General features: G+C 46.8%; 1 protein-coding gene across 1 annotated transcript in view; it reads left to right on the top strand.

The window, feature by feature from the left end:
• Positions 1-16,046, top strand: part of btbd7 (BTB (POZ) domain containing 7) — a gene marked incomplete at its 3' end in the record, with an annotated part of 56,044 nt that overhangs the window by 33,393 nt on the left and 6,605 nt on the right. The window contains exons 4-6 of the mRNA XM_084440180.1: positions 11,936-12,144; positions 14,974-15,049; positions 16,042-16,046. The exon at positions 16,042-16,046 is cut by the window's right edge and continues 156 nt beyond it. Of these exons, the coding sequence (XP_084296306.1) occupies positions 11,936-12,144; positions 14,974-15,049; positions 16,042-16,046 (290 nt within the window). The remainder of the gene's footprint in view (positions 1-11,935; positions 12,145-14,973; positions 15,050-16,041) is intronic.

Below are 16,046 nucleotides of genomic sequence, written 5' to 3'. Positions count from 1 at the left end.
TGAATGTGAGCTGTGTGATTACAAACAGGTGCACTTAATCATTGACATGGGAAAGCTGTCATTAGCAGTCACAATCTTTGATGTAGCTGACTCAAAGCAATTAAGAATATTTTGCATGGTGGATTGATGGAAGTCATATTAGAAAATATTTTCGTAATGGAGTGCCCCTTTAACCTTGACAGCCCAAATTCTTAGAATTGTGAAATATATAGTGATAGACAGTAATAGCCTAACACAGTAGCCTTTCAGCTATTCCTTACATAGCTAATAAGTGAACTGTGATTGATTGCATGCATTATAATTTTACAAGCCTCATGCAGCTCCTATTAATGCATGTCACAGTAGAGGAATTACTGTGTTTTAAGAGTTGTTTTCCGGGATAATATCAAGGGTTGGCGGAGACTTTGTAGTACAGAATGCTCCAGTAGCTGGCCCCTGTAGCAGATGTGTGGGCCAATCCATGTTGGAACGGTTCCCTGTCTGCGAGAACGTCTCAAGAACACTTCACCATGCTGTCTGCTCAGATGACGCACTATCTATGCTGGCCGCTGGTGACAGTGGTCCCAGGCTCATTCTCCTGCCGGATTATGAGTCAGATTAGCGGAGACCCCAGAGACCGCAGGGATCTCATGGCAGTGGCAGAGGGGTCAGCGGGAGCCTGTCCACTGAGATCAGATCACCACGACAACCTCTTAGTGCTTTTCAGAGGAACTCATTGGAGAACAGTGTCAAGCTAAGTGGGGGGGCCCTGCATTTCACTGTATCATAAACTGAGTCTAGCTTCCATTGTCTGTCACATTATTATTATTATTATTATTATTGTTTTTGTAGGACAATTAATTTCCAGAGTCATTGTCCATACTTACTTAAGGAATAGCCAGACAAGGAACATAAAACTGAAATCACTTGGCGAGTCGTGGCTATAAAATGGAAATACAGTTGCCGGAAACCTTTTTACATGCTTGTAAGTGTCTCCTTTTTTTTTTATCAGTCACCCTCAATTATTGCGAGCACATTATATCTGAGTCACATATCTGAACCCAATTACTCAGCACGGAGTACGCCAAGACATACTGCGAACACACAAACACCAACGAATGTTTGTAGCCCCTGCGTGGTGAAAGCCTCTCTTGCCAAATGGAAGCTGTGACCCCTTCAAAACTGAACCGCCCCGACAGTTTAATGTCCGTGCGGCGCCTAACGACCTCACCGTTAGGGGGGCGGGGATAATTGATGCGTCTGCGGTAGCACAGTGGAGTTGAAACCTACCGAGCGCAGTGGGCAGCAATTCCATGGAGGGGAAATTATCTTTACACTTGTTCCTTACACGCCGGGCGCCCTTGTCTGGTACCTTGACCGAAGCTGGCTAACATTTGCACAAGGCAGAGGAGAGACTGCTGAAAAATTGTGGGGGCAAGTAAGAGACACGGGAGGTCCCGGTGCCCTCCTAAATCTTTGTCAGACCACACGCCGACTACCCAGGACTGACTGACTCACTGTGGTGGTTAATGTTGAGATGTGCGACTTTGAACCATGTCCTGCAGTTACATCCACTTGATTTGCATCATTTGTGACACTTACAGAGAAGGGCTGGTAATGTTTTTGGTTTTGTTTCACAGACTGCCAATCTAATTTGTCTATCGTATCTATCCGTCTAAACTGACATTTTGGCTCCTGAGCTCAAAGTCCAATGAATGAATGGAGGCGAATGGGCGGCCGTGTTCGGGCGGCTCTGTAGCGCCCCCCCTCAGGTCGGAGCCGGCGGGGAGCGGTTCGGTGCACTCGGGGCTAGCGGGACATTAGTGGTATTGCTGCGTTTGCTACGTCGAGACCGTTTCTGCCAGTCCAAACCGCTTGTCTCTGTGACCTTCCCACATGCAGATATGTCTGTTTCCCGTGGCTAAGTGCATGGTCGACCCTACGTACCTGGACCCGGACATACACAAGCATTCTCCCTTTATAGTTAGATCACATGACCTGTGCAAAAAAACAAAGGGGGTACAAGAGGTGAATCAATGTCTAAGTTCAAAGGCATCAATGTGAATGGACGTCCAGTTTCTTTATTCCTAGAAATGAAAAAGCAGGTCAGCCCCATCCTCCACACAGCTGTTCCTTCTCATTACATTTACATTACAGTCATGTAGCAGACGCTTTTATCCAAAGCGACTAACAAATAATTGCATTTAATGTAGGAAAAGCCAATGTACTCGGCTACGTGGTCTCTGTCAGACTTCCCTTTGGAAGGCCCTCCTCCACAACCAAAGTGTAGCGCCCACCGAGTGAGGCCTAGCTGACAGTATAGGCACTAATGGGCAATCACCACATCAGCTAGTGAGATGGGTTACAGCTTCCTGAGACGTGCTGCATCTGGACTCAGGACCCAAACCCGGATTCATAAAACAAATTCAGACAACCCAATGCATCTAGCACCTAGCACTGGGTTGTCTGAATTTGTCGAATGAATCCGGGTTTGAGTCCTGAGTCTAGCTGTGGCAGGGATGGAACCAGGTAAATAAATAAATATCTTGTTTATTAGTCATGTATACATGATACGGGTACCGACTTGTCTCCGACACGGGGATTGAACGATCCTGAGGAGATTAAGAGTCTCATGCTCTTCCGAACGAGCTAGCCGGCCGACGTGTTAGAAGCGTTGTTGTGACGCGGATCAAACTCAAGAATTGCGGCGTATCGGTGCATAGCGCCTCGGCACCGGGAACCCGAGAGTAGTGATCTGAGAGGAAAACGGCAATATGCCTTCGGCTAGGGAGAAAAAAAAGAAGAAATTGCAGTGCGGGCTAAAAATTGACGCACGCACCACGGGGGGTCGTGGGACTGGAAGACGAGGAGAATGAATAAGTAAAGTAAGTCTCCCCCAGCGAGAGTCCTCCCGCCTGACTGGAGCTTGTGAGGATAACATTAAGTGGCACACTTCAGCGGCGCGGGTGAGTCGGGTGGCGCAACGGTGCAAATGAAACGCTGCGTCGGCAGGCCCCGACTGTCACATCACGGCAGAGACACCGCACCGCTTCCACGCCCACCGCTGGATCCCCGGCACCTTAAAAATGCATTACTTTCTACAAGAGAGGCAGGAAATGTGGCGATGACAGCTAGAAGAGAATTAATCACACACTCGGTATGTTCTGTTTTGAATGCATCTCTTTTACATCTTTTTTTTCCCCCACTCTCAGCCTGAAAAAAAGCAATTCCTTTTTTGTTTGTTTTGAGGCGTATAGGCTACGCTAGGCAGTTGCTTTATTCTTGACTAAATGTTCACTTTGGCACAGTCGGCCAAACGAAATAGGGAAATGTGATCTTTTGTATAATCCAGGAGCTAACTAACCTGAATGCTCTCTTCTGCTCCTCATTGAGTGTGAAGTCAAGGGAACATGAAATTAAAACCCTTTTACTTGATATATTTTAGCTTGATTGACAGCTTGTCATGCCACTAGGTTCTCTCATTGTTAGTATGACGTGCAGGTGACCGGTGGGTCCTTCTTAAAGCACTGCAGCATGTGTAAACCATCGCCTTGCAGCACACCACGTTAGGTCAGGGTCTTTGAGAACAATTTTTGTGAGCTGATTGCAAAATGACCTCCAGGAGGTATCTGTGAGCACATTTATGCTACCCTAGCGTAACACTACACGATACCTGAGCCTAACATGGCGTGTTCCATAGTCAGATAGTGCACAGCACAGTCTGACACATGAATTTGACGAAACTAATTAGACTTTATGATAGGTGTATACTGCAGGTATACTGCTTTCTAGGAGAGCAAAAATAAGAATCTGAATTTAAAGTGGTCAATTTTAGGTGATTGAATACATTGCATTAAAAGACCTCCCCCTCTCATTGAATCATTACTTCACTCAGATACATGTATACTATAGTGGCAAAAAGACGTGCGTGCGTGCGTGCGTGCGTGCGCGCGCGTGCGTGTGTGACAACCTGAAATGGCGTACATGTGTGTGTATTTCAGTTTGAAAGCACGTGCAGGGGTATGTGTGTGTGTGTGTGGTGGTGAACTCAGCCTCCTTGCATTATCTCACAGGGTGTATCTAAGATCTTTTGATCATTCTCTTTCTCCTCTGACCTCTGTCCACTACTGCTCTGGACTACCATCGTTTCATTTTTTTTGCAGTCTCTCTGTCGAGTTTGAAGCGCTTGCACCCTTTTTCTTCTCCTGATCATTTATCTTTCAGAGCTAGCATTCATTCATTTTCTTTCTCTCAAACATTTTTTTTTCGTACCAGTCTTTGCTACTTTGTCATTGCTTTACTCTCTCGGTTTTCTGCGACCGTTATAAACAAATCTTCACCCTTTTTCTCTCTGCCTCTGTGCTCATCCATCCCCATTTCATATTCGGTGCCATGTCCTCTCAAGGTGTCTCCATTCCTCTCTCGGTATCTTTCTCTGTCTCTCTACCTTGCCCTATCCTCCTCTCCTTTTCTCCTTGCCTGCCTATCACTGGCTCCAGGGTGCACGCTAGTTAATTTAGCGAGAGCCTCACTTGTTCTTGGCTGATGGATGTATCTATAAACTTGGCCTCGCTTTGAGTTGAGTCTCAAATATCATGTCTACCCGAATGTAAAATGACACTAATGCACCCGTGCTGGATTTTACATGGGTCGACCTTGCTGCCAACTTCCTCTCTTGAGAACCTTGTCTTGAACACCAGGGGAGGGGTGAAGTTCTTTATTCTAAAGTGGGGCATTGTGCAGTTTTTGGAGGGTTTCCCTGAAATATATATTCTTAGTGGTTATGCAGGGTTTCAGTGTGTTCATATTACTTTTTTCTCTCTTGAAGTAATTTTCTGTATCCAGTCCAACACATCGCTTGTCTGTACAGTAGCATACTGTACATCACCTCCATTCACATATCAAAAGCTTATAATTTTACAGTCCACATGAGTGTACTGTCATCTTGGATTCACATCAGTCATAGAATTTTTGCTTCCCTCTGGAATATGTAGAGAGTGGGTCGTATGCCCACCTCCCTTGTTCTCTGTAAAGCGCATTGTGTTGCCTCTGGGTATGAAATGCGCTATACAAATAAAGCTTTGATTTGATTTGATAGAAAACATGACTATTTTTCACTTTTTTTTCCCTCTTGGTCATTTTCTGTACCCAAACACATCAATGTAGCACACAGCACCTCCATGCGCAAATGATCCGCACCTCCGTGATCAAAAGCTAATCATGTTATGGTATGTGTGTAATAAGTGCATTCTCTTTCCTATTGGACAGGTAGTGAGATGACTAGCACTGCATGGAGTCGACTAGGTGTACGCTGAGTGTATCCATTTAGGTTCACTCTTATAGTCATTTAAATGTTCATCTGTCAGTCTTGTCCTAAATTTAGTTTTCAATACATTCATATCAGAAAAAGCTGCTTCACAAAGACAAAAGAGTAAAAAAAAACTCCTCTCCTACCCAAATTATTGTACCGATATGATGACACTGTCTTGCATAGATTTAGATTGAGCTTGTCCATTATTAATCACTCTAACTCATGAATAAGCCCTCCAAATATTATTCAGTATATCAGATACACTTCAATATACAGTATGTCAGACCAATGCCATGTGAGTAAAAAAAAAAAACTAGAATTGTTTTCTGTGAACCTTTAATTCATTTAAAGAACGCTACCGGACATAAGTGTCGTGTCACACTGCTTGAAGAGCAATTGGTAGTGTGCTTTTTGCTTAAACCACAAAAATGTCCAAACTACAGCTATTCAAAGATTTAGATGCGCACACTTCCTCGACTGCCTGCCTGTGCTGCCCAGCTGGTGAGAGCCTGGGTTATGACCACCTCTGTCGTCCAACAACACCATCTGTGACTACTTTCTCTGACCGGTCTGCGTGGAGAGCAAGAACGTCCTCCTCGACTCTCCAGCACGCACGTCTGGGTTGGTCGGTGCGTCTGTTTCCAACCTGCTGGAGCATTGTGGGAGTCAGGAGCAAGAGCAGACGCTTCGCTCCACTCATAGAACTACAGTAGGGTCACAACTACAGAACTACAAGGTTACGACTACAGGGTTACAACTACAGGGTTACAACTACAGAACTACAGTCGGGTTACAACTACAGAACTACACTGTTACAACTACAGAACTACACTGTTACAACTACAGAACTACAGGGTTACAACTACAGAACTACAGTAGGGTTACAACTACAGAACTACACTGTTACAACTACAGAACTACAGGGTTACAACTACAGAACTACAGTAGGGTTACAACTACAGAACTATGGTTACAACTACAGAACTACAGGGTTACAACTACAGAACTACAGTCGGGTTACAACTACAGAACTACAGTCGGGTTACAACTACAGAACTACAGTAGGGTTACAACTACAGAACTACACTGTTACAACTACAGAACTACAGTAGGGTTACAACTACAGGGTTACAACTACAGAACTACAGGGTTACAACTACAGAACTACAGGGTTACAACTACAGAACTACAGTCGGGTTACAACTACAGAACTACAGGGTTACAACTACAGAACTACAGTCGGGTTACAACTACAGAACTACAGTAGGGTTACAGTGCGTAACCATCGTTTTTCCAGACGACAAAGTAACCATGTAGATTCACAATATGTGGTCAGTTCCAAAATAGCAGCTGTTGACTTTTTCGGAGTTCGGAGTTCACTGGTAGGGTCTGCCAGCCTGCCCAGTCGAGTGCGCTCACATCAAACACCATGAAACACCCTGAATATTTCGGGTTGGGTACCGACTGAATTACAGACGACCGATTCACTTCAAATCAATTGGTGCCAAATTTCGGTACCGGAAAGTGCATCTGGTTGAGAGTAGAGAAAGAGAGAGAGAGAGAGTGTGTGTGTGTGTGTGTGTGTGTGTGTGCGTGCGTGCTTGCGTGTGTGTGTGTGACAGGCAGGCAGGGCTTCAATTCGAGAGAGTGAAAGAGAGAGACATTTCTTCTGATAGAAATAGCGAAAATGCTTCTTACACTAATACCTTAATCTTATTTCAGATTCTCTGGGTGTTTTTGAGTACAAGCTTTCGTGTCTGTGTCTGTCTGTGTCTGTCTGTGTGTGTGTGTGTGTGTGTGTGTGTGTGTGTGTGTGTGTGTGTGTGTGCGCGCGTGTGTGAAACCTGCTCACACAAATCTCTCATCCTTAGATTCCAATCAGGTATCTTTCTCATCTCCAATCAGCCTGTTTGTCACAATTCAGTCAAGTTGATACCGGAGAAAATCTCCTGCCGCCTCTTAGATTCCAGTCACTCTCACCGGCCGAAACGTGCTGCTTTCACACAGCCAGCCTTTCCAGAGACCACGAGACCATTTCAAATTGAGAAAATGAAATCGCTAGCAGACTAAGTGCTCACCGGTTACCGCTTCAGTGGAGGTGTTTGAAGGAGAAGCCGAAAAAAAAAGTAAGGACTCAAGAGTTCATCTGTGGTCGACCATTTTGTAGACCCAACATTAAAGCTACCAAGGTTGAATGAGTTCATGCTGAGAGCTTCTCCACCTCCTTCTCCTCCTCAGGAAAGCAAAGAGGCGCTGTTAGGATATCTTTATCGAGATTGTGTCTAGCTATGACACGCTACAGTACATAATTTGCATATTAAGGCTACATTTAAGTCCACATCCTTTAATCAGACTAACTATGAGTGAGTGACGGTAAGTGGGAACATTACAGGCGTGAGCCAGCTTCTCCACAGGGAGATCCTCCACAAACCCGTCACAGAAGTGACCTTGTCATTTAGTTTACAGCCGTCGGCAATGCGGCGTGTCAATTTATTAGCGAAAGTCCGCAAGCTCTCATTTTCCACCCTGCAAGGCTCCGAAGAGGAAAAAGGGGAACGTCTGAGCATGATTTATTTGTTTTTCTGTCATAGGACTTGTTTTTCTCTGGTCTTAAAGGGATGCTTCAGTTTAGAAGCACATTTCTGCGGTTGTCTGTGTTCTATAATGTTTTGACATTTGTCTTTTGATGTTTGTCTAATTGATGTGTTTCCTGTTACATCACAGCACTGGCTATACTGCATTCCCCCTCTTCCATCATAGGACATACAGTATCATACACTTTTCAAAATGCTTCATAAAGAAAATAGGCACCCAAAGCAAAGAGGTTGTGAGACTACTGTATATGTAGTCATATATTTTGAGTCCAGATATTGGATGTGAGCTAGCTACCTTTTATAAGATTAACGGTGCGCTCGTAAACGGTTGCCGGGCAACGCCCTGAGCAGAGAGCAGGGAACACCTGCTCTTGGAACTTTTCTGTTTGTCAGACATCAGCAGCGTTCGAAGAACTCGACAGAGGCCTTTCAGCAAATTGACAATATATATCGAAAACCAATTCGCACAAAACTCTGATTTAAAACGACTCAGGAGCAAGGGGAAGAGATACTCTGGCGGATGTTTTTCCGGGTGAAGTAGAGGTATTTTAAATTGGGCCCCGCCGTGATGTATGCAAATGAGCTGAATAACAACCCAGCGGTCATGTTAGTGGGCGTCCTTTCAGCGCAGGAGAGGAATGCTGATGATGTTTGGAGCGCAAGGTCCTCGCGCTGGTTTCAGGACAGCCGGGAGGACGCAGAAGTGTGGCGCACGCTGTCGGGCTGCAGATTCCCGGTGACGTGCACATCCCCGGTAGATCAGGACACATCTCAGTCACGTGCACATCCCCGGTAGACCAGGACACATCTCAGTCACGTGCACATCCCCGGTAGACCAGGACACATCTCAGTCACGTGCACATCCCCGGTAGACCAGGACACATCTCAGTCACGTGCACATCCCCGGTAGATCAGGACACATCTCAGTCACGTGCACACGCCCGGTAGATCAGGACACATCTCAGTCACGTGCACATCCCCGGTAGATCAGGACACATCTCAGTCACGTGCACATCCCCGGTAGATCAGGACACATCTCAGTCACGTGCACACGCCTGGTAGATAGGGACACATCTCAGTCACGTGCACATCCCCGGTAGATAGGGACACATCTCAGTCACGTGCACATCCCCGGTAGACCAGGACACATCTCAGTCACGTGCACATCCCCGCTAGACCAGGACACATCTCCAGCAGTTATTTTATTATATCTTACTTATTTTGTCGGGATCCTGTCTGTATCCTTTAACATTGAACCTGTATAATAGATTAATATTAGAAACAAATATGCAAAGTTGGACTAGTGTTTCCAACAGGAATAGTTTAAGCTAAAGGATGATACAGGAAATGGTTCTGGAGAATGTCCTTAGAAATGAGAGAGAGAGAGAAAGAGAGAGAAAGAGAGAGAGAGAGAGAGTTGTTGGATCATGAATACAGCGTGTCCTCTCACAGAGAGTGCCTGGTTAAAAGTGGCGTGCTATGTGCCACTAAAAGAAAGACAAAAGATCTGTGCGCACATCCAACCTTAGTAGGCCAGGTGCTGGATCTGAGAGTACATACGTGAGAAGAGAGGAGAGATCCTCACACTGATATCTCCCAGTTACACTGATATCTCCCGGTTCACTTTATTGAAAAAAACGCAACGTTTCGACCCTTAGGTCTTCATCAGGCAACTTCAAAGTTTCAAAAAATGACAGGTAGCAGGTATATATAGGCTGAGAGCCTGTGACATCACATTTGACATCATCTGCCAGTCAATTAGGCAAAAAGGTGCAGTTAGAAGCTGCAAAAAAGTGGCGTGCTATGTGCCACTAAAAGAAAGAGACACCGTTTAAAACTCCTGTCAGTCAGTCAGCAAGACATGGAAACACGCGACCATCCCCAGACCTCGGGGCGAGCTCGCGTGCCGACCGGACGTTTACGAAGCGCAGTCCCTCCGCTGGGCTACTGGCGGAGACGCACATAAACATGACTGTGGAGGAAAGTCTGTCTCTGCAGACCTGAGACTGAGATCTCTACACCCAGCGCTGCCTCAACAAATCCCTCAGCATCATCAAAGACCCCATCCACCCCCACAAAACCCTGTTCTCCCCTCTGCGCTCCCAAAGAGAGGGCTACAATACCCCCAAACCTCGCACCAGCAGGCTAAGGAACAGTTTTTCCCCACCAGGCAATTAGACTGCTAAACGAAAGGAAAGTGTAGCTTTTATCTCTTATCCCTACTGTTTATATTGATTATTATGTATTTCTATCATTTAATTATATCACTGTTTTTAGTAATTACTGATTTTATCATATATTTTATTATAGTTTAATGCTTTTTAAATGGTCTAAATGGTTTTAATGATGAAGCTTCCCAGCCAAAGATTGTCACATGTATGTACCTTACCAGTGCATCTAAGTGACAATAAAACTGGAACTGAAGTGAAGTGACGCACGTGCGTGATCAGAACCAGCACAGATGGCACTGTGCCCCGCCTCAGGGGGAACGGGGACGTCCTTAAATCACAGATGGTAAAGGGCCCGGTGTCACAAACAGAACGACACGTGTGACTTTGATGTGGCGAAGGATGGCCTTCAGTATGGGGGCTTTGAGTGCCTGTTGTTGTGTTATACAGTAGGGGCTGGCTGATGTACAGTACACATGGACTAAAAGGCCACATCATATGAGAGAGGGAGGGAGAGAGAGAGAGGGAGGGAGAGAGAGAGAGATTCAGTAGAGAGAATGATGAGTGAGGCAGTTGAGTGTGTGCTTGTTCTTGATTTGGACAGGACAGTATGGGACAGAGTGTGTGCGTGTGTGTGTGTGCGTGCGTGCGTGCGTGCGTGCGTGCAGGCGCATCCATAGCGGTGCCTGTGAATGATATTGCCAATGGGGCAATAAAATAAAAACAAGACAGTTAGAGAGACAGATGGAGAGAGAGAGAGAGGCAGTGAGGAGGACCCAAAGAGGCTATTGTCTACGATTCACTAAGTACGGAACACTTCTTCTCAGCACTGTGTGCTATTGCTTGCATAATTAATCGATTTGACTGCGCCATTTAATTCTCCCGTGTGTACGCTCCTGTTAATATTTATAAACGAATCATTATGCATTTATGATTCTTCCAGTGTGCAGCGGTTTCCCCACCGTATCTCAATCACAGCTCAGCACCGGTGCTATGGACCCGGGCCCTCCACACACTGTCCTTATAGAGCAAAGATTATGATCTCATCTCCCTGTGTGTGTGTGTGTGTGTGTGTGTGTGTGTGTAAAGATGTGTTTGTGTTGCTGAATCGGTAGTATGGTTGAGACGGTATACCGTAAAACCGTGAACCGCGGTATAAAATGTCCACGTTATTAGAACCGTGACATTCCCTGTGTTTACGGTATTACGTTTACGGTATTACGCAATAATGCGCTGCTGAAACTTCACATTTCAAGTTGCTTGCAACAGTTAATTTTGTAATTTAATATAAGCTTGCTATTAATAAACTGAGCTTAATTACAATAGTGTGTATTTTCCATCATGTGTTGCACTGTAGTTCCTTCAAAGTAAAATACTTGTTTTTTTATGTGTGTTGGGGAGGTGAAATGCCGTCTACCGTGAAATACCGTAAACCGTACCGTGTAACTAGATACCGTACCGTACCGTAATGCAAAAATCCATACAGTCTCATCCCTACGGTAGCTGACTTGTTCTCTCCCTCTTGTCGGTCTCATCCTGGACTCTAAGGGGGCGATAACACCTGGAAAAGACGCCAGAAACGCGGACGCTTCAAAGACACTTGAACGCTTGAAACGCCTGTGGCAAATATGGCAATGACGAAATGGCGCTTCTTGCGCCTGACGCTCAAAAGTGGAAAATAGTTAAACTTTTTTATTCAGCGTCTACAAACGCGCGTCAAAAAAGACGCTTGAAAGAAGCCCGTCGAAAAAGACGCCGGAACGCCAGTCAGACGCGCCGTATCATAGGAAATCAACGGTTTTACTAGCGTCTCGTTTCTAGCGTCTTTCCCAGGTGTGATCGCCCCCTAAGCGCTCCTCCCTTTTGTCCTGTCCCCCCTCCAGGCTGCGAGGACATCGTGGTGGAGAGCGTCTCTCTGGACACGGTGGTGGCCATCTTGAAGTGGAGCTCTCAGCCCTACGGCTCCAAGTGGGTCCACCGGCAGGCCCTGCACTTCCTGTGCGAGGAGTTCGGCCAGGTCATGACCTCCGACGTGCTCTACGAGCTCGGCAAGGACCACCTGGTGGCCGCCATCCAATCAGACTACCTGCAGGTCAGAGGTCACACACACACAGGCACGCAGAAACTCACACATCCACAGGGACACAACGACAGTACTACGCACACACACACACGCACACACACACACACACACACGCACGCAGAAACTCACACATCCACAGGGACACAACGACAGTACTACGCACACACACACACACGCACGCAGAAACTCACACATCCACAGGGACACGCATACAGTACTGTGCACGCGCGCACACACACACACACACACACACACACACACACACGCACGCAGAAACTCACACATCCACAGGGACACACATACAGTACTGCACACACACACACACACACATACACACATGCATACAAACGCACACATACATACAAATGCACACACACGCATACAAAGGCACACACGTATGCAAACACACACACGTTTGCTTTCTCATAAGACATGCTTTAGCAATTCTGCAAGTAGCCCCAGCAAAGTGAACGGGATATGGTGTCGGAGTTGCTGTTTATTTTTAGTCCGCCTATAATACAATTAAACCTGTTTATCTCCGTCGAGAGCGTTATACACTGTCCCATCAGTGTTAAGATCCTGATGAGTCAGCATTATCAGATGGGCCTCTGCTAAATGTCTAGGAGATTGATATGCCTTCCAACCTGACAATCTGTTTTGGGGGATTTGCCGGACCTAATCGACTCGTGCGGCGTGATGACTTGAGCCCCGGGAGACCATCCTGATCCAGTCAGCTCACTTCCTGTTCCTCTCCCAGATCAGTCTTGCCTCCCCCCTCCATCTTGAATGATGTCAGAGGGGACGGGAGTACTTTCCTCGACAGACTAACTCCTTCAGCAGGCGAGAACGGGAACCGGTCAGGGGTCACGTTCTACTAGCAGTCAGAATACTGAAGTCCCCGGTTCTATTAGGGGGTGGGGGGCAGAACCGCATTCTGAATACTGAAGTCCCCGGTTCTATTAGGGGGTGGGGGGGCAGAACCGCAGTCTGAATACTGAAGTCCCCGGTTCTATTAGGGGGTGGGGGGCAGAACCGCAGTCTGAATACTGAAGTCCCCGGTTCTATTAGGGGGTGGGGGGCAGAACCGCAGTCTGAATACTGAAGTCCCCGGTTCTATTAGGGGGTGGGGGGCAGAACCGCAGTCAGAATACTGAAGTCCCCGGTTCTATTAGGGGGTGGGGGGCAGAACCTCAGTCTGAATACTGAAGTCCCCGGTTGACCCAGTCAGAACGTAATCAGAGAGAAATGGTTGGAGAGGGGGAAGTCAAGGCTGCTCTGTGGAGAGAAACGGAAAGTGAACTTGCGAGATCAGGATGGTCCAATACCAATGAATTACCAGGATTTGAACACCAGATTTGTGCATGAAGTGTCCCAGACCCATAGAGAGATCTGCAGCGTGCAGTAACATAGTTAGGCAGTAACGTAGTTAGCATAGCTTACGTAGCGCATCAGCGAAGGAACTCTCATGGGTCTGGCGTAGAGACTAGTGAGGACTAGGCTTGTTTTTGGGGAAAAGAAAATGGAGGTTAGGGGCTACAGTCATTCTCAAGAGCGAGCTGGTTAAATGGTGACCAATTGAACTTGTTATAAGTACAACCATCCTTATGAGGACCAAGCTAGCAGAACTCTTGTTTGGTTGTATGGGTTCACATTCGAGGACCGTAGCCGGCAGGCCTGTGAGGGGTCATGCACGGCCGTAGAGCAGCTCTTGACCGCTACCACGTCCAGCACAACATTAAATCAAATCACCTTTATTTATACAGCACCTTATCAATACAAATGAATGCAACTCAAGGTGCTTCACAGTTTAGGCATAAAAAAACAGATCACAAATGAACAAACTCAGTGTCCATACACACACATGCATGCACAAGCAGACACACACACAAGCAACACACACACTAACAATACACACATTAACAACAATACACGCATTTACAATACATACATTAACAGCAATACACACATCACACATTACAGTAACAAAAAAGAAACACCCCCACATCCCCCCCCTCCCCCCCGAGGGTCTTTGATGGGCGAGCAGAGCAGAGGAGTTCCTGCTTCAGGGGTCTCTGGTTTCACACACTCACTGACAGGTTAACTATGGGAAACACCACACACACACACACACACACATCTGGCTAGCATGCATACACAGTGATTTACACACATTCAAAAATAGCCATGCGTAGATACACTACTCTGAAACTGTACTGACTCAAGGCAGCTTTGATGTTAGTGGGGGACTCAGAATGAAACAGCCCGTCAGGGAGCCAGCAGGGGCTCATATCTCTGCAGTCAACCCTTTTATGCAGCTCCTAATTAATTGCGTATTGAGCTGTAGAAAAATATCTCAAGTGCTACAGTAGCAGGGCCGGGCGATATCTCAAATGAAGACGATTAATTTTGCTTCGCTTTTGTTTGTTTTTTGGAACGAGGTGAAAAATTGAGATTAGCGTTTCCTCCCGCTGTCGCAGTCGCTCAAACGCCGGCAGTTCTCTCAGGGCACGTTTCAAAATCGAGTTAATGTCGTCGCCACCCCCCCCCCGCGCCACTTTTCTTATCTCTCAAATTATATTTTGCTTTGCCTGCCTCTCTCCGCTGATCATTCGACTGTTTGCGGTTGCGTTGACGCGAGCAAAGCTTCTCTCGCTGCATACCGACCGTCCCTAAGTGCCAATAATATTCATACATTCAAAACATATTCAGATATGCATACTGTGTCCTTGACTTGTGACCCGAAAAACAGTCTCGGTTACGGCGCACATGATAAGTACTCGCTGGTTATTCTCTCTGCCGGTCCTAAACGATCGGCCCGGCGCTGTTTCCTGTCCACAGGCCAGTGAGCAGGACATCCTGAAGTACCTGGTCAAGTGGGGTGAACACCAGCTCATCAAGAGGATGGCCGACCGGGGTGAGAGACCTTGACGTTCCTGTTCTCTCTCTCTCTCTCTCTCTCTCTCTCTCTCTCTCTCGCACATAAACACAGCGCTTTCTCTCATACACTCTTTCTCTCACTCTTTCTCTCACTCTCTCTCTCACTCTCTCTCACTCTTTCTCTCACTCTTTCTCTCACTCTTTCTCTCACTCTTTCTCTCACTCTGCCTCACACTGGCTACTCTGTCCATCTCCCTTCTCTTTCTCCTTCCTAACGCCTACATCTCTATTTTCTTTCATACTATTCCAGTAAGTGGTGAATGGACTGCACTTATATAGCGCTTTTATCCAAAGCACTTTACAATGAAGGCCTCTCATTCACCCATTCACACCCATTCACACAACAATCGCGGCAGCTGCCATGCAAGGTGCTAACCTGCTCATTGGGAGCAATTTGGGGTTCAGCGTCTTGCCCAAGGACACTTCGACATGTCGTCAGGAGGAGGCGGGATTCGAACCGCCGACCCTACGATCGTTGGACGACCCGCTCTACCCCCTGAGCCACACGGCAGTAAAACCGTCAGAGGCGAAACGCCAACAAATCCTCTCCCCACCCCCTCGCCCACCAGGCAGCTTCACGCTGTTTAAGGGGATTCATAATTAGGCCGTGTGTGCGCGTGTGTGTGCGTGTGCGTGTGCGTGTGTGTGTGTGTGTGTGCGCGTGTGTGTTTAACACTTAAAGCTGGGGGCGCCCCGGTAGCTCACCGGGTAAGGCGTGTCCCATATGAAGGCTAGTCCTTCGCGCAGCGGATCCGGGTTCGATTCCCGGCTCAGGTCCTGTGCCACATGTCCTCCCCTCTCTCTCTCTCTCTCTGTCTCCCACGTTTCCTGTCTCTCTAAAACTGTCCTGTCCCATTAAAGCTGAAAAGCCCTAAAAAAATATCTTTAGAACACTTAAAGCTAGCAACTCTTAACCCGTTGAGTGCCGGCGACGCCCGTGTCAAGCGTGTGTGTGTGTGTGCGTCTCAGAGCCC

This window comes from Borostomias antarcticus, assembly GCF_949987555.1.
Source record: "Borostomias antarcticus genome assembly, chromosome: 6".
Lineage (NCBI taxonomy): Eukaryota > Metazoa > Chordata > Actinopteri > Stomiiformes > Stomiidae > Borostomias > Borostomias antarcticus.
Note: the sequence above shows the minus strand (reverse complement) of the source record. Positions and strands in the feature narration are given on the sequence as shown.